General features: G+C 34.6%; 1 protein-coding gene across 1 annotated transcript; it reads left to right on the forward strand.

The window, feature by feature from the left end:
• The first annotated feature begins 1,547 nt into the window (after positions 1–1,547).
• On the forward strand, positions 1,548–10,529 carry LOC120155679 (alpha-L-arabinofuranosidase 1-like). The gene is given in 19 exon segments (XM_039167176.1): positions 1,548–1,584; positions 1,587–1,631; positions 1,634–1,719; positions 1,806–1,860; positions 2,712–2,923; positions 3,165–3,286; positions 3,384–3,537; positions 4,220–4,289; positions 5,213–5,358; positions 5,461–5,506; positions 5,636–5,688; positions 6,221–6,365; positions 7,380–7,498; positions 7,629–7,700; positions 7,772–7,875; positions 8,216–8,272; positions 8,371–8,566; positions 9,514–9,660; positions 10,250–10,529. Coding segments are annotated over 19 exon segments (2,016 nt in total). The 3' UTR covers positions 10,400–10,529.
• The last annotated feature ends 9,210 nt before the right edge of the window (positions 10,530–19,739 follow it).

Consider the following 19,739-nt stretch of genomic DNA (forward strand, 5'->3'; position numbering starts at 1 on the left):
CTTGAACAATGATATATATGAACATATCTGACTGCATTGGCAAACGAACCACAAAAAGAGATAAAAATACTTAAAGATCATCGACGAACCGAAAATCAGAATTGAGCGAAGTGAAAATACAATTCATGAATGCAAATCGAGTATCTAAATCTAATCCGAGGTTCTAAAACAAGGAATATCAACATGATAACAAATAAACATCACCTTAATCAGTTGTAACGATATCAAATCAAACCCTAAAAAAAGATAAACTAAAACAACCAAATAACCCAATAAAGAAAGAGAAAAATATACGATAAAAACATAATTATTAAAAAAATGTGATATAAAAAATTTAAAAAAATTAGAAAACATGAAATATTGTCATCAACAACTAATTAAAAGTTGGTATAACCGTCAATCAACAAAAATAAAAAAAAGTAAAAACTTTAAATTTTTTTTTTTGAGAGAAAACAACTACCACTTAAACTTAATCATAAATGGATCTATAATTCATAATCTAACGGAAATAAAAATAAATGATATAACCAACTCATTAAATTATATAATTTAACATTTGATGATATTTATATTCTAAAATTTTATGATGAACATGGAATAAAAGCAATGTGACAAAAGGAGTAGTAATTAATTCCGGAAATGGATAGGGTCGAGATTCGAGATTCGAGAAGAGCGAGGCACCGAAAAGAAATGGTTAACGTAAGGCAACGGGCATAGGGATTTGGGAGAAAAGTCAAAACTTGGCTTATTCGGTGTTTTGGAGTTGCTTCCAATCTTTCTTCTTCCATCAAAACTTACTATTCTAGGACTGCGACCGAAGGCGGACACGACGACGTTTGGAAGTTCTATAAGGCACCTGGTTTTGCTGAAGTGAAAGCCAGGCAACCGCATTCCTTGAAGCAAAGCTTCCCGCTAACACTCAAACTTTGCTCACAACAACATATACGCACACTCCTCGGCTTCTTCCTCTCCAAGTAACTTCCTTTTCCCTTACATTCTTACTCTCTCACATCACTCATTCTGGATTCTTATGTGATTTCTGCACTATAAAACCCTGTTCCACTCTTCCCATCACTCAACCACTTTCTTCTTATCTGAGTTTCACTTCTTTTTCCTTTTCATTCTCAATTTGTCTCTGCTGTTTTTAAGGGTTGCCCGATGGTGGGTTTTCGATATTCAGGCACAATAACAGATTGTTTTTATTCTGTGCATTTATTGTTGTTGCCTTGATCATTTGACCTAGGAGTTTAATTGAATCAAATGGAGCTTTATTTTTCTTTTACCTCAGATTTTCTAATTGTATAGCTGTCAGTCAATCATGGAAGTAGATACTTATGGATGCTGAGCAGTGATTTCTCCTTTACTAGTCTTCCTTTTCCTTCAATTTATCGTCAGATAATTTAAATTTCCCCTTTATACTGATGCTGATATATGTTATTTTTTTATTTGCACCAATCTCAATACATATACTAGTGTTTGATAGGCATTCTATTTATATATATATGTCCTCTGAATGTTGTTTCCATATGCTGGATGTGGTGCAGGCAATGGGTTATTGCAAGCTTTCTTGCAGTGTGCTTTTCTATGCCTGTTCATCAGTTTGTGCCCTCCCTATCAATCTTTGGCTGATGGTGAAACCTGGCAGCTAAGCTGTTTATAGATGCTTCCGAGCGGTCAGGCCATCCAATACCTCAAACACTCTTTGGAATATTCTTTGAGGTCAGTTCAATTAATCTTTGCTTTCAGTTCAGATGTTATAACATTTTTATTTATTTGTTGAACAAGTGATCCTTCTTGCCCTATAGGAAATCAACCATGCTGGTGCTGGTGGGTTGTGGGCAGAGCTTGTAAGCAATAGAGGTTTGTTTGAAAACCTTATAATCAATGAAGTTGAGGAAAAAATAAAAGAATGGTTTCTCTCTCTTGTGTTTTTAAATTATATAATCGATTGGACCCCTATATTGAAGAAAAGTGCAAGGTTCAGAATCTTTAGATTACAAATTTTACAACACTATATTTGGTTTTTGCCTTGTCTAAAGTTCTTGTTCAGACTAAAAAATTTAGGATCCAACTGTGTACCCAATAACTTAAGGTTTACAACTTCTTGACTTTTTCTTTGATTTGGCATTGAGAGGGGACTAGACATTGGGGAATGTGAACGAGATGGTGAGCAAGTAAAATATTTTAATCACTCGATGGATCATACACCATTTTAATGCAAGAGAGATTTACCTTTCAGGCTGCTTTTCTGTTGAAATTATTTACTTTTCCCATATTGCGTGTTTGATTTTGCTATTTTGTGCTCTTTAATATCTCTTATACAATGGATTTCTCCCTTCTGTTGTTGATGAGACTACCCTCAACTTGTGAGTTTCGATTGGCTTTCAAGGTACCTGGTCTGTTCAGTCACTTGAGAGAACTTAATCATAACTATATGCCTAATGCAATTCCTATTAGCTAGAAGTTTCAGTATGATATGTGGTTTTGTCTTTTATTCACGTGCCCATTTTATTTTTCTCCTTGAGTTTGATTGATTGGTGGCCATCTAGATTGCTTCATAAGATTTGGTTGACTACAAATGATCGAGTCACAGAAAAGAACTTTTGGGGATAGTCCTTATATTTCCACTCTAAACAGAAAAAATATCAGTAAACATTTTCATTTGTTAAGGCTTTGAATTATCATTTTTTTTTCTCCTTTTCTTTTTCAAGGTTTTGAAGCTGGGGGATCAAATATTCCTTCAAACATTGATCCATGGTCCATAATTGGGAATGAATCATCTATAATTGTGTCAACAGACCGATCATCATGTTTTGAACATAACAAGGTGGCTCTCAGAATGGAGGTGCTATGCACTAGTGAGGGCACTAGTACCTGCCCATCTGGGGGAGTTGGTATATATAACCCAGGCTTTTGGGGCATGGTGAGTATAAATTGATATCATATCAAGTACTTCATGTGATATGTGTGTGTGTTTGTTCTGTCTCTGAATAATTGGGGTGAAACAAAGACTAGTGAAATGAAATTTTCTCTGCCAAATGCTTTCTTAGTGCATACTCTATTTTATTCGTTCTTTAGACAACATGATTGTAATGTAAACTATAGTTTCTTGCTTTCTCAGCAGTTCTACAGTTCATATAATTTATTCCTTGTTTCTCATGCAGAATATTGAGCAAGGGAAGAGCTACAAGGTCGTATTTTATGTCCGTTCAATGGAAGCAATTGATATTTCTGTATCTTTTACGAGCTCAAATGGGTTGCAGACACATGCTTCCGCTAACATAACGTAAGAACTTAATTAGAAATGGTTCCTTCCTTCAACAATTATTGTTTAAGATGCCGTAAGGCATTAAGTTAACTAGTTAACCCTGTTGTCCTTGCAGAGCTTCTGCTTCTGATGTTTCAAACTGGACAAAGATGGAGGTTCTGTTGGAAGCCAAGGAAACAAACCACAATTCAAGGTTGCAATTAACAACATCAAAGAAGGGTGTGATATGGTTAGATCAAGTGTCAGCTATGCCTTTGGACACTTACAAGGTTTTGTGTTTCTTTCTTAAGTGTGACGTACTGAAAATTGACAAATTTATGTTTTTACTTAGTTCAACTGCCAATATTTCTTGATCGCATAGAAGCTGATAATTAAGAGATTTTTAGTATGAGAATTGCTTAGAAATTTTAAATTGGCTATCCTGGCAGGCATATCTTCTAAAACGACGATGACTTTTAAACTAAAAATATGTACTTGATAGCTTAGAAACTCTTTGGATATATCTTGAACAAGCATGTATGTTTAAAGAAAACTCTATGAATACATCAAAATGTAATATTATCAGAATAGTTATTCGAAGTTTTAGATGTTATTTTGCAATTTGTCATACATTTGAGATGAATACGTTGCAATTCTCATGTGTAGGCTCCGTTCATCTGCAATGTTGGGTTTGGTGTGTGCCTGTGTGTTTTATAGATTATACTAGAAAGTTGTTACCAAACATTTTTTTCAATTTCAAAAATAAAAACAGAAATGGGAAACAATGCTAACCGGATGGAATACTAATTTCAAGGTTTCCTTTGGTTAGAGGTGAATTATTTGCAAATGTTATTTTTTCTGAAGGAGATTGCAATTTGCGGGTTTTCTATTGCATGACCTTGTTCACGATTTCAAGATGTCATATGTATCTTATGTAGTCTAATCTTTTATCTTGTAATGGTTTTGGAACAGGGGCATGGTTTTCGAAATGATCTCTTTCAAATGCTTGCAGATATAAAACCTCAATTTATTAGATTTCCAGGTATGTCCTAGTTATGTGTCTTAACAGCTTAGGTTGGATGCTTTTGTATACAGTCCCAATGCTGGAGTGTTCTTTTAATAATTTATTTTCAATTTGATGATAATTTCTAAACTTCAATGTCTTGGTTATCTAATTGTACAAGAATGCTTCATTCCTTTTTAGAAGGAACAATTGAGTCCTTTGTTCTCGTGTAAAATCTGTGACTGGAACAATGAGTCCAACCTATTGTTCTCATGGGTTGTCCTTGGCCTCGTCCTTTTTTATTAAATTAAAAAAGGAACTCAAATAATGAATTTGTTATCATGGTTTTTGGTATATTATGCGTTTGTTTCTCAACAACCTAAGGAGCTCCTCAAAGCTATGCAACATATAAAAGGCATCAGGTCAATTTATACGTTTTTAATGTGCTTAATACTTGCCAAGTCTTTTCTAAGTGAACTTTATGCAATTGCAAACAGTTTCCTTTACCGTTCCATTTAGTGACAGCAACAGGGTGAGGCCAGTCCAACTCTATACTGTTTAAATCTGTTTTGGACATTATGGTTATTTGGAATTGCCGTACGTTTAGAGTTGGCAATTAGATTGTTTTGGATCATTCTGTCCTTGAGGGGTTTGGATTATTTTTCAGTTGTGCTTCGCTTCGAGCCTTAATGGTTTCAAAAAAGAGAAAAATGGAAGTGTTTGGAGTATTTCAAGTTAAGGCTATTTTTTGTGTTTGGAGTATTTCAAGTTAAGGCTATTTTTTGTGTTTGGAGTATTTCGTGTTAGTATATCATTCAATATTTCAGTTATAATCTGCTGATCATTTGTCTTGTAAGTTTATTTAACACCTGCTGCCCTTGTGTGTTTTTAAGCACTACTTATATATATCATAAGTTATAAACATAAAAAAATGATTTATATTCTTAATTATATTGTATTAGGTGGCTGTTTCGTGGAAGGTGAATGGTTAAGAAATGCTTTTCGCTGGAAAGCAAGTGTTGGACCTTGGGAAGAAAGACCTGGTCACTTTGGTGACGTTTGGATGTACTGGACTGATGATGGACTTGGTTACTTTGAGTTCCTTCAAGTGAGTATCTTATTCGTTTGTATAGATTTCTCCTGAGCAATGAGTAATTCAATTTATGCTGTTCAAGTGCTAGCATTTTAAATTATTATTATCTTCATGCAGTTAGCAGAGGACGTTGGTGCATTGCCGATATGGGTGTTCAACAATGGTACTTTGCATGTGCTCTATGTGCTCCATTCTATCCATTAGTTTTTTTCATTTTTCTTAAAGTTATAGCAAGTTAACTAATTCCTTTAGTAACTTTACCTTTTTCCTTGTGCTTGATCAAAATTTACAGGAGTTAGTCACAATGATCAAGTTGATACATCCAGTGTTTTGCCTTTTGTGCAAGTATGTCTCTGCAATTCTCCCTTTTGCCAACGATGGTGGTTAATAAGACTGTTTTTTTATAATATGACTGAAGTTGGGATAGTCCCACATGGGTTTAGTGTTTGTATTAGATAACCAGAAGGAAAAGAGAGCCTTATATATATATTTTTTATAAATAAATATCTAGAGGTAGCTTAAGCGTAATTGGTTAAGGGTGATGATCTGCACTTGCTTTGCTGGAAATTTAAGGTATCTAAATCTAATTGATGAGATGAGGTAGCAGGGTTGGAATTTTAGGGTTTTGAGTAGCTAAAAAAATTCTTTTTTCTAACATTCTCTTCTTTTTGTAGAAAACAAAATTTTACAATGTTTGGCATACATTTTTTTAAAATAAAATTATGTATTTTGCAAACTTTCCAATGAGATTAGGAGGAAAAAATTCAAGAATGGTCTTATTATATGTGGTTACTTACTTTGTCTTTTACCATCTTTCTTTATAATGGTTTCTTTCTTCTTCCTTTTGATAATATTCTTTATAATATATTGATTGCAGGAAGCCCTTGATGGCCTTGAGTTTGCTAGAGGTGATTCGAGTTCTAGGTGGGGTGCTGTTCGAGCGGCAATGGGACACCCTGAACCTTATGATTTGAGATATGTTGCTGTTGGGAATGAAGATTGTGGGAAGAAGAATTATCAAGGTTGGAAAACTTATCATGCTTGTATATGCATATTTATGTGAATTTGTTAGTGAGATGGTAGTTATAAATGACTGAGGAACTTTTATAGTTTTTTTTTTTACATTAATAACCTTTTTTGTCAAAAAATATTAGTATTTGAAGGCAAATTCAATTTGTATGGTCCATATGATGGTGGACGTAGAGTCTAGCCTGTGAGTATTTGGTGTTGTGAAATTATAAAAAACACTGCTGTCTTAGGAGACGTGAAACGCTTTTATCCATTGCACAAGGATTGCTGGTACATGTTTACTATTTAGGTGGGGGAAGCTTGTTTTCAAGAGTGATTGGATTTGCAGTTGTTGGTTTCTTAATTGATGTGTGTGCATGTGTGTCACTCAGAAGCATATTAGCATAAGAGCTCATATAATGAGTAGTTATCGGGGATGGACCAAGGGGGGTGCGGTTGCACCCCCTAGAAATTTCAAATTCCCTTATATTTTATGTATTTTCTTTGTATTGTCGATTGATTATCTTATTTCGCACCCCTTAAATTTTTTTGGTATAACCACCGGTATCCGACCTATTGATAGACTAATCCGGATCGGATACTACAGAGCCGACACCCCCTAAATTTTTAATATAAGTTCTTAAGTTCGTGCCCTCTGACAGAAATTCCTGCGTCCGCACTTATCTTGGTTTTGTGAACTATATTATGCTCATGGCCTAGTTTCAGGAATACCGATGTTTAGTTCCACATTGTGATTGGTCCGCAAATATCTGATTTTGAAAAGTGTGCTTGAAAATTTGTGGTTGGCAAACAATGATGAATGCAATTTTCCTGAATCCTGAGTGATTTTTGAATACAAATATCACGGAAGTTACTGCCATCCTGTATCACTTAACCAGTGTTTTTACCCAAATATGAGAAATTTGATATGTTACTGCAGTTCTTTAGCAGTAAATGGTTATTTAATTTAGAAATATCAGTGTGGAGACTCACTTCCCCCTACTGTTTTTTTATTTTTGGTTGAGCAGGAAATTACCTCAAGTTCTATGATGCTATAAAGCGGGCCTACCCAGATATCCAAATAATTTCAAACTGTGATGGGTCGTCCACCCCACTCGACCACCCTGCTGATCTTTATGATTTTCATGTAAAGTTCTTGACAACATGCATAATGACAATAGGATGACTTTTTAGTTTATCTAATTTTGTTTTCTGCTTTTCATTTTCTGTTAAGAATATGGATGGCGTGATAAGTCTTTTCCTTGATCTCTTAATAGGTTTATACATCTGCCAACGACTTGTTTTCCATGTCCAATAAGTTTGTTCATACATCACGACAGGGTCCTAAGGTATGTAAATGTGGTTATCAATGACATTTGGATTTGTTTGTTTTCTTATTTGTTTCTTCAACACATTTCAGGCCTTTGTTAGTGAATATGCTGTGACCGGGAAAGATGCCGGCACTGGAAGTCTTTTAGCAGCACTTGCTGAGGCTGGTTTCCTTATTGGTCTGGAAAAGAACAGGTTACTTTTATTTATTTTTTATGTTCTTCCTATTCAATAAACCTCCAGGCATATCCTGGTCTCTTCATGAAAGCCCCACCTGATGGCACATTATTAATTGTGTGATTGGTTGGTTTGCTAATCTTGGATCCTTTCGTATAACTTCGAAGTTTCAAAACAACCGATTCTTCGCCATTGAAAACGGAAATTGGAAAAAGAATATAGTGCAGAGATTTTGATGGATTCTTGTATAACTTGTAGAAGTGTTTCTGGAGCACAAGCTATTTATATACCTAGACTGTGCTTCAATGTCATAATTTTATGTTTTCAAGCCTCTGAAAGTATGTTTACTGTACTGCAGTGATGTTGTGCAGATGGCTAGCTATGCACCACTTTTTGTAAATACTAATGACAGGCGGTATTTTTCTCTGTTCTTTTTTCTCTCTCAGTATATATATATATGTAATCTCTCCTAATTATGTTGTAAATATGATCTTGATAAACTTTGTTATTAAGGTGGAACCCAGATGCGATTGTCTTCAACTCCTTTCAGGCGTATGGGACTCCTAGCTACTGGGTACAACGTTTTTTTACGGAGTCAAGTGGAGCAACTTTTCTTAACGCAACACTGCAAACAGATTCCTCTACTTCCCTTGTAGCATCTGCAATTGCTTGGAAAAATTCAGATGGTCAAACCTACATCAGGATAAAGGTCTGTAACATGTTGATTGTGACATTTTTCTTAAAATATTTTCCCATAGCTAATTTGATTCATTTTGCCTTCTTCCTGACAAGAAGTCCAAGCGCTCCAAAACATTTTTGTTACCCAGGGCGCGTGATACTTAAGAATTAACTCACAACATAGGTTTCAGTATAGATACATTTACACATTTAGAAAAGGATAATTGTTTGATTTCCCTGAATGTGTTGGACCTAGAAGAACATCTTTTTGGTTATGCGTATATATTTATATAGAATTATTATCGGGTATGTTAATATCTATCCCAAATACAACATCCTTGGATGAAACCTAATATATATTTCCTTAAATCTGATTTTCTCGAGGGTTGTAGGTTTGTTGGTCAGTCAGTAGAGTAAAGTAATTATGAATTCTGAAGGTGATTTCATCCAATCCCTTCTACTACAAAAGAAAATTTCTGAATTTGACTTCCTAATTAAAACTTTGGCTCACTTTTCTTCTTATTAATTGTGATACTCTTATTGATCTATGAATGGTCTTATAGGCACCTAACCTCCAAATTGTCACCATTGGCATCGTGTTTAAGTTCAGTGGAAATTTGAAATGAAGTGCAGAGGACAGTTTTGGTGCAAAAGTAGACTTTGTTACTTGCTTTGTATCTTATAATTTTTATATTGAACTCGATTTTCATTTCTAATTGTGCCAGATTACTGTAGTCAAAAGAGAAGAGAGAGAACAATGATGGATAACTTGAAAATTTAGGCATTTTGGAATTTACATGTCTCCAATGTTGATATTTTGGAATTCACACGTTCCTGAAAATCTATCGAAGTATCCAAATCTTTTTACTTGCATGCTTCTACCATTGTCTTGCTAATTGAAAAGAAATCGACTGTCTTTGATTTTGTGCTTATATTCATCTTACCATATAACATATTCTTCTTTGTTTTAAAATCCAGGCTGTAAACTTTGGGAGCAATTCAGTGAACCTCCAAATTTCTGTTGGTGGAATGGATCCAAACTCTGTAAAGCTGTCTGGATCAACAAAGACCATTCTCACATCTGCTGGTGTGATGGATGAGAATTCCTTCAACGAGCCAAAGAAGGTAAAACTGCTATTTTATTCTTTATTTTTCATCCACTGTCCAGAAGGCATGTTCTCCGGTTTGCAGAAAAGTGTGTAAAGTCTTTGCGTATTTTTATGTTATTGCAGCTTTTCCCACCATGTTAGTCTTTCTACTACTTAGTTTGTTTTGACTTACTAACAAATGAATCAAAAGTTGATAAGAAAATTTGACAAAGGTAGAAAAATGTACGCTTCTGTTCTGGTCCTCATTTTGTTTTTGTTGCATTGATCATGATACTATTTTCAAAAACCTTAAAGCCATGTATTGATTGCGTGATAGATAACTAGGAGAAACCGATAACCACTGAGGAATGAATGCAAGGCATTCCATGATAACTAGTTGGCCATTGGAAAAATCCGAGTTCATGTTACTCAGTTTTATGCATATTCCCTAAGAGAGTTTATGGTAGTTGTTCTCCGGTGGTTTTCTTCACAGAAAGTAATATGAATTCCCGAAAGGTCGAATCTTGTCCCATGCATTATTAACATTAGAACCAAGAAAAAAATTGGAACTTAATATCTGGATGATAAAAACATAATCACTAAATTTTCTTTGTTGATATATGCAGGTCGTACCCATTCAAACACTGCTGGAAAATGCGGACAAGGAGATGAGTGTCCTACTTTTACCACATTCTTTAACTTCATTTGATTTGTTAAAGGAGTCTGTGAGTCGTAGAATTACAGAAGATGATTCGTCCCTTAAATCTTCTATCTGAAATAAATTAGTGGAAGTAGTAATATGCAAACTTATATGACATGGGGGGGGGGGTGTCTCTGTACTGTACTGAAACTATATATGTTCTGAATAATTTATAATGTAATGGTTATATACAGTTTCCCCGTCCATTTGATTTTCATTTCCGACGTTTTAAAGTTTTAGAAAACTACGAAAAAGGTATTTTCATTTTGGTATGTTGTGATCAAGCTGATAAACCTAGGAAAAGAAAGAGATGCCACCAGGAGGAAGATGATGGATCCAATGATGAATGCAAATTAGATGTTTAGTACATAAACTATCAGTCCTGGTCTGTTTTAATACCTAAACTCCTGGTCTGTTTTAATACCTAAACTTTCAATTTTCTTAAAATTGTTATAACCATTTTTTACAAAACAATTAAATATTTTTTTAAAAAAAGTTATGACTATTTATTTTGAAAATTTGGTTAATTGAAATTAATTTGAAAAACAGTTTGATTTTAGAGTCGTCACCAACCATTAAGTTAGGTAGGTTGGAAACTTTAAATGACAAAAAATAGTATGTGTTTTTACCAAAGATTCGTTTTTAAGGATTCGGGAGTCGATTACGTGTGGAGAATGATGAGCTCCCCCACAACGCCCAAATTTTGGTACCTAAACAATTATACGATGTTTAAATATTGAAAATTACGAACTCGAAAATATATTTAAATTATGATCCTCTTATTTATTCGAATTTATTAAAAAAATGTTAATTCGAATTATGAGTGCCATTTTGTGTGAACAATCTTCGGGGAAAGCACTTCCTTTGTAGTTAGGAGACTTTCCCATTGATTCCCCTCACAAAACGTTGTTTCGCAAATTGCGCCAAGATAAAATAAAGTAAAAATAAAACAAAATAAAAATGAAAAGTGATGAAAAAGATTCGAAATAAATAAACGTGGTATAAAGAGAGAAATATCGAATACATAACAACATTTATGCGAAAAAATCTTCGTAAAGACACCTTCCCTTGTAGTTGGGAGATGTCTTCGTAGATTCCCCGCACCATGGAATTTTCCAATTTTTATACATACATACAGACATGAAATTCTAACGATCAATAAAACAAAGTTACAAATTTGGGACTAATATACACATTTACAAACATGATAAATTAAAATACAACAAAAATTAGACATGTTTAATAAAATAAGGGACTAAATAGTAATAACAGAAATTTTCAGGACTAAAATAACAAAAATAGAAACTTAAATGACTAAAATAACAAAAATAGAAAGTTAAAGGACTAAAATAGAAAAAAAGAAAGTTAAAGGGTTGAACTGTAAATATAGAAAGTTAAAGGACCACAATAGTAAATACAAAAATTTAAATGACTAAAATAGTAAAAATAAACATTTAAGGGTCTAAATAGAAAAAATAGAAACTTAGAGGACTAAAACAGTAATTACAAATAAACTAGAGTCCAAATTGCAACTATTAAATAACATAGGTACTAAAAATGAAAATAACCCATAGACAATGTAAAGGTCTAAAATGAAATAAATCAGAAACATCAATGGTCAGATAATAATTAAACCAAAATACCAAACAGGGATTAAAATACAAGATTTACAAATATCAGGGCCAAATTCGAACATCAATAAAAATATACAAAACATGCTACCAGTGACTAAAATGAAATAACTAAAAACATTGTGACCAAAGTAAAAAATACAAAAATATGACAAAAATAAACAACTAGTGACTTAAATATAATTATTAAAAGATACATGCCTGAAACAGAACATTAAAATTTCATTTAATGATCAATTCAAGAGATTACAAATATATAGAGACCTATAAGGTGATTTACCCCCAGAAATATGAAAAACACGGGTGTGAGAACACAAAGAAACAGGGACTAAAGTTGACATTAACCCATAAATAAAAACACGCTGACACTCCCCTGTTAAACGACGTCGTTTTAAGTTAACTATATAGGCCCGAATTTAGGGCCTTTTCCCCATCACCCCTCATTTCCCCTCTTTCTCAGAAAAAACAAAGAGAGAGAGAAAGAGTCACAGACTCTCTCAACCCTCTCTTTGGGGAGAAGAAAGACCACAACGGTCGGAGAGGAACACGACAGTACACGCGACGGCGCTCGGTGGTCGGAGAAGCACAACCGACCTCAAATCGTTCTTCTTCTCCCCCACAACCTGAAACCCAAATTATTTTCACCTAAAACCAACCCTAGGAACGTAGATCTAAACCTTTACCTTTCGAATAAACGTAACTCCGGCGACCCGTGAGCTTCCCGACGAGCTCCGACCAAGGTAAGGGCTTTTTCCTTATCCCTTCTTTTTCCTTTTTTTTCGTTCAATTTTGATTCTCTCAACCCTAAATGCTCTCTAGTTTTTCCCCTTTCTCTCTCTCTCGTATTTTCTCTCTCTTATTCTTCTTCCTATTTTTCTCACTGAACCAGAACATTTCCCTCTAGTTCTTTTTCTCTTCTCTTGTCTCATTTAATGGATGGTTCCCCTTTGGTTAATAATGATGAGTTATATAAATAGGGGAATGGGTTTCTGATTTGGGTAGGTTAAAAATCTTGGATTTTTGGGATTTAGGTATTTTTTTAATTTAGGGTTTTTAGATTTAGTGATTATTGACTGATTTTCTTATTGATCTGGTGTCTGTTTGGTTACTATTGATGACGATGACAGCTCGGGATGACTCGACGACGGCTGATGCACGTGGGGAGATGACCGATGAAGCACACGCACCGGTAGGGAGTCGAATAACTACTGGTGGTGGCTGTTTTTTACCTATTGGGGCGGCGGTGACTAAATTAGGGTTTAAAAACCCTAATCAGGTTTGGGTTTAATCCTGAGCCGGTTCGGGTTAGATGATAGATCATTGGATTCTCAGGTTGGGTCTGCTGCTAGTGGGTTGCTGGAGCTTCGGGTTGGGTTTCTGTACTGGGCTCTGGGTTAACCCAAAATTGGGCTTCTTGTTTGGGTCAGCTATGCTTGCTGAGTGGTGAGTGGGTCCTGGGTAGGCTTCAAGGCCTGCAAAATATGTATTCAAAATACTTAATAAAATAATAATAATAATAAATATAATAATAATAATATAATTAATATTTTAATAGACCCAGACAAAAACGGGTGTTTACAGTTGCCCCTCTTTGCACATTCTTGTGTTAACAAGAATAGGGCAAAGACGAAAAAGACAACCAGTTTTTGTCTGGTTCTCTCTTTTTGGTTTAAAATTTGATGTGTTTGTTGGTAGGAGACGAAACTGCTCATACACGATGAAGAGTTCTGGTCATCTAAGGGTGACACGGCTCCTACGTGATGAGGAGATCTGGTCGGGGGATGACACTGCTCATACGTGATGAAGAGCTCTTGGCCATCTTTAGGAAGGGTGATAACTCGATTCCTGTGTGCTGAGGACAGTTGGTTATCTAGGGGTGACATGACTCCTACGTGATGAGGAGATCTGGTCAATGGATGACATAGCTCATACGTGATAAAGAGTTTTGGCCATCTTTAGGAAGGGTGATAACTCATTTCCTACGTGATGAGGACAACTGGTTATCTAGGGGTGACACAGCTCATACGTGATGAGGTGATCTGGTCAGGAAATGACACAGCTCATACGTGATGAAGAGTTTTGGCCATCTTTAGGGATAATGGTTTCAAGAGAAATCAACTCAAAGATTATGTTTCAAAAGAAACAAACTCAAAGATGGGTTTCTCAAAAAAATAATTGTCTCAAGAGATACCAAATTTTGTTTCCAAAGAAACAGACTCAAAGATGATTTTGTTAAGAGAAACAGACTTAAAGATTTTTTTCAAAATGAACAGACTCAAAGATTTGTTTCAAGAGAAATTGTTTCAAGAGAGACAAAATTCATTTTAAGAGAAAAAGATTCAAAGATTGTCGATTCTAGGGAAACAATCTCAAATGTGTTTGTTTTGTTTCAAAGAAAACAATTTCATGATTTGTTTTTAAAGGGGAAATTGTCTCACGCGATACGAATCGATTTTGAAAATCTCAAGTGAGATTAATTTTATTTCAAGTACAACAAATTTAAATTTGTATTTCAAAAAAAGATGTCTCAAGCGAGACGAAATTTATTTTGAGAGAAATTGTCTTAAGCGAGACAAAATTTGTTTTAAAATTCTTAAAATTTGTGGAAAAATGTCTCAAGCAAGACAAAAAAAAATTTAAAGAGAAGTTTTCTCAAGAGAGACAAAATTTGTTTTTAAGAAAATTGTCTCTAGCGAGACGACACTTTGTTTTTTAAAAAGATAATCTCAAGAGCTCATAGTCTATCTATCAGTTCCTGCATGTTGAGGAAACATCTTCAGAAGATCTGATTGTTGACTTCAGGAAGTCAAATATGTAGATGTCATTGTTCTTTTAGGTTGAAGACATCTAGTTATTTTCGAGCTTTTATTTCCTGAAAAATTGAAATGATATATTTATGACTGCCTATCTTGGATGTTTATGGGTGTCATGATGAAGTTTGTATTTTATTTGATTTGTCCTCAAGAGAGGGAAACTCAAAGTGTTTATTGCACATAATGATGAATGTTTGATGCAAAAATGCAAATTTCATGTGCCATGTATGTATGTATTGATGTATGTTTTCTCGATCTGGAAGAATAATGGTTGCGAGAGCATTCTTCATTCTATCATTGATTCAGTTTGTCTTCATTTCCACCAGGGTGTACTCTTGCAAACCTTGACTTGAGACAATTTGTTTTCTTTGCCCCATCAAATTTTGCCCCAAAAATTTGGTTTCTCTAGCCCCAACTTCGATCCTAAGACTCGGAGAAATATTCGTTAAATTCCAAGATATGCTTCTAGAGAAATTATCTTGTTTGATAATGTTTTTCTTCTTCTTTTTATTTTCGAAAATTTGAAAATTATCAAAAGGAATTTTGAACAATGTTGTCTCCTTCTAAGTTTCAGAATTGAAAAAAATCATAAAACATGAGTTCATTGGATATAAAAGAATTAACTACTCTTTTAATCTTTGATAGTTGTGAATCTTTGACAAATATCAAGATCTAAAGGTTGGTTTTGAGGTTGGCTACCTAAACTCTAAGGTTTGTTTTATTTATTCGGTCATCGTGAAGATCAAGGCATGCCCATCTTTCTTGGTTTGGCATTTTGATTGGAGGCAGACAAAATGTCACAACTAGCATAGTTAATTTCTAAACTCTTTAGAACCACTTTTGTTTCAGTTCTCTGAAATCTTCCATTTGTTCAAGCTTTGTAGACTCCTCTAGTCAAGGTAATGCAAAAATATCGGTTTAAAAATGAGATTTCTGAGTGCTCGTGTGAATTTGACTATAACAGGTGTTTCTCAACTCCCTTAGTTCATATTCACCGAAACTCCTTATTTTGATTTAATTTACCATTTTTTGGCTAGTTGAATTCAGCTTTATTGTACATATATCTTATAAATGCCTTTGTTTGGCTAGCTAAAGGATTCATCTCATCACGAAGTCTTCGACTTGACAACCACAGTGGAGTAAACACCGATTGCCAAGTACCTGATCAATGTCATGATTTGAATGTAATCTATTCATAAAGCCAGGGCTTTGGAGTTCCCTCTATAACCAATTGCTTTAGCGGAATAGCTCAGCTTTATTGTATACATATATATATTCTGGGTATGGATTCAATTTCTTAAGCTCGCTGAGGAAAACCTATTATAGTCCCAGTATTTTTTTATGGTAAAAAATCTCATCGTTAGAGTTCAATTTCCAAGTAACTGACCTAAACTAGATTCATCTACTTGACCGTTCCATCTAAGAAGATCATGATCATCATTAAATGTCATTAACATAAGTAGAACCAAATAGCTTTGTAATTTCATGTGCTAGTTGCCCCATTTTGTCTTCTCCTAACACATACCTGAATGTTAAGCCTTTGATTGATTGTACATGCGATGAAAGAGTTAGCTTGGTCCCTGCAAGATAAGGGTATGCACTCAGATGTATTTTTAGCTTAGGATCAAGGGGTCCTTGTTTTGCTGGGGTTCAATCTTGTCATTTGTCAAAGATTTATAACCTCAATTATTAAAGAGCTTTTAATTAAGATGATATTTAAAGAATTCAAGATTAACATTTTCCCATTGCTCATTTCCTAAGGAGAAAGCATTTTATTGAAAATGTTCGAACTTCAAGTGATTTATAAACATTTAAACATAAGAAGAAAAATAAGTTGAAACAAGATGACATGCATGAGAATGCAATAAAAACTCCTGATGGATTCCCAACCGACTCCCTATCAGAATGCCCCAATTATACATTGAACGTTAATACCCCTGAATCAATTATATCTTGGACCTTACGCTTCAATACCCTACAGTTCTCAGTGGTGTGCCCTGAGCTCCCAATATAATAGATGTATATGGCGTTAATATCAAGGCCTTTAGGATATGGTGCCCCTCTTGGTTTGGATTGAACTGGAGTCACAAGGTTCTTCTCAACTAGTATTGGGAGAAATTCCTCATATGTTATTGGAATTGGATCAATGTGACGGAATGCCTTATGAGGTTTGGTCCTCAGATTAGCTAGGTAAGATCCCGCTATGTTAATCTCAGTTGTTTCCTCAATGTCAGTACTATTAGTGCTTATTATCTGGCCATTCTTGAAAGCTCTTTCAATCATTTCTCTACACATGACGATGTTAGAGAAACTCTTGGTGGCAGCTCCTATCATGTAATTGATATATGGAGATTTTAATGTGTCGATGACTAGAGTGATGAATTCTCTTTCAATCATTGGTGGATGTACTTGAGATGCAATATCTCTCTATAGTTGAGCATATTGTCGAAAGCTCTCATCACTCCTCATCTCCATATTCTGTAACATTGTTTGATCCGAGGCCAAATCAATCATGTGCTTGTAATGACCCAGAAAGGCACGAGTTAAATCCTTCCAAGAACGGATTTGAGCACGACTCAATTGATTGTACCACCTTGAAGCGGGTCCAGTCAGACTGTCTTAAAAACAATGGATCATCATCTAATTATTATTGGTGTATCCATTCATCCTTCGGATAAACATCGTGAGATGTGCATTGAGGCAACTAGTTTCATCGTACTTCTCAAAGTCGGGCATCTTAAATTTAGACGGAAGCACCAAGTCGGGAACTAAAGCTAATTCATTTGCATCCATCTCATTGTGAGAGCTTTGTCCTCTTATTCCTTTAAAGGTCTCTCTGCACCACTGTTTTAAGTTCTCATGAATCTCATTGTTGGCTCTTTTTCATCTTATCAGGATCTGGCATGTTGTGATTAGTATAATTACCCTGAGGATTTATCATAGTTGTACGAGCTTTAGTGGCCGAGAAGCCTACTTGATGGCTTGGAAGCTTGTGGGGCGAAATGATTATTTGTGGATTAGCGTGTGCCATCACACATTCAGAGGCTTCTTTGGTCGAGGAAATCTTTTCTTTGCCTCTTTCCTAGTTGAGTACAGTCAGTTTAGTTACAATTTGATTCATCATGTCGTTTAGGTTTTGCAAGATACGATCCATGGTGGCCTTTTGTTCTTGCTCCATTTTGACTTCCTACTATGCTTGCATCTTTTGCAGACTCTCTTCCAGTTCTTTCTTCAGCTTCCCAAATTTTGCTTCCATTCTCAATACTGTGTGAATGAAGTTGCACAGTTAGAAGCACTTCTTCGGAATCCTCCACGAGATAAACCCATGATTCCATGATTAATGTATGTAAACAATACTTCAATGAATGACATGCAGAACACAAATATGCAAATGCAAATGTAAAAAATGTGAAAATGTTTAAATAAATACAGTGCATAATGTAAATGCAAAAGGTATCGATTTCCAAAAGTAATCATTCTTAAAAAAGAGTTCCAATCATCCAAAAGAGTTTTCATCTTTACAAGAGAGATCCATCTACAAATGCAGTTTGTGATATGTAATCCCTAGGCAAACTACCAAGCTCGGACCACCGGATTATGTTCTTCCTTGTTATGAAAACTCTTTTCTATTTTAATGATCGCTCTTCTATTATGATGATTACTTGGTTAATCAACAACTTTCTTTTATTTATGATGATCATGCAATGCCAAACAATAATAAATAAATAAATAAAAATTAAACATAGAAAATGTGTCAGTAAAAAAGGATTCAAATATCAAACAAATATCAAGAAAATAAAATAATGAAGGTAAAGAGAAGAGGTTTAGAGTTGTTTCTCCTTTGTGTACACTTATTTTGGGTACTTACTGACGAACAGAGGTTCAACATGAATTTAACGGGGTGGGTTATTATGGTTCACTATATGCATGGTTTCGGCTCTAACAAGAAAATGGTACCTGAATTGTCCTTGTTGGTGCCTTCTTAGGCTGTCAAACCCTCAATCTTGGCCCATTACAAGCTCATACGGATTGAGTTCAATTCGAGAGGATACATTACCTATGTACATGCGGAGAAACAATTTATCTCATGTAGACACAAGGTATATGAAGCCCAAAGGTTACTAGCTAAAACCCATGCGGAGAAACAAATTATCTCACGTAGGCTAAGCTTTCACCTCAACTTAAAAGAGACAAAGCTCGTAAGTGATACTATGATATACGAAAATATGTGCTGTGTGTGAGGAAAAACTAACAAACTTTAAAAACACGACAAAAATAACACTTTCACAATTTCCAAAATCGACTCGAATCTGAAAACCACTTAAATAAAAATCAATTAGTTTAAAAAAAGAAAATGTTGAAAATCAAAATAAATAAAAGGCTCAAAAATTAAATACAATTTAAGTTTGAAATTCCCAAATACAAAACAACATATAATTGTTCCTAGCCTGACTCTCGAAGTCCCCAGCAGAGTCCCCAAGCTGTCATAACCATTTTTTACAAAACAATTAAATATTATTTTAAAAACATTTATGACTATTTATTTTGAAATTTTGGTGAATTAAAATTAATTTGGAAAATAATTTGATTTTAGAGTCGCCACCAACCATTAAGTTAGGTAGGTTGAAAACCTTAAATGACAAAAAATAGTATGTTTTTTACCAAAGAATTGTTTTTAAGGATTCGAGAGTCGATTACGTGTGGGGAAGGATGAGCTCCCCCACAATGCCGAAATTTTGGTACCTAAACGATTATACAATGTTTAAATATTAGAAATTACGAACTCGAAAATATATTTAAATTATGATCCTCTTATTTATTCAAATTTATTAAAAAATGTTAATTCGAATTACGAATGCCTTTTTGTGTGAACAATCTTCGGGAAAAACACTTCCTTTGTAGTTAGGAGACTTTCCCATTGATTCCCCTCACAAAACGTTGTTTCGCAAATTGCGCCGAGATAAAATAAAGT

Source organism: Hibiscus syriacus, unplaced genomic scaffold (genome assembly GCF_006381635.1).
Source record: "Hibiscus syriacus cultivar Baekdansim isolate YM2019G1 unplaced genomic scaffold, ASM638163v2 tig00111200_pilon, whole genome shotgun sequence".
NCBI classification, from domain to species: domain Eukaryota; kingdom Viridiplantae; phylum Streptophyta; class Magnoliopsida; order Malvales; family Malvaceae; genus Hibiscus; species Hibiscus syriacus.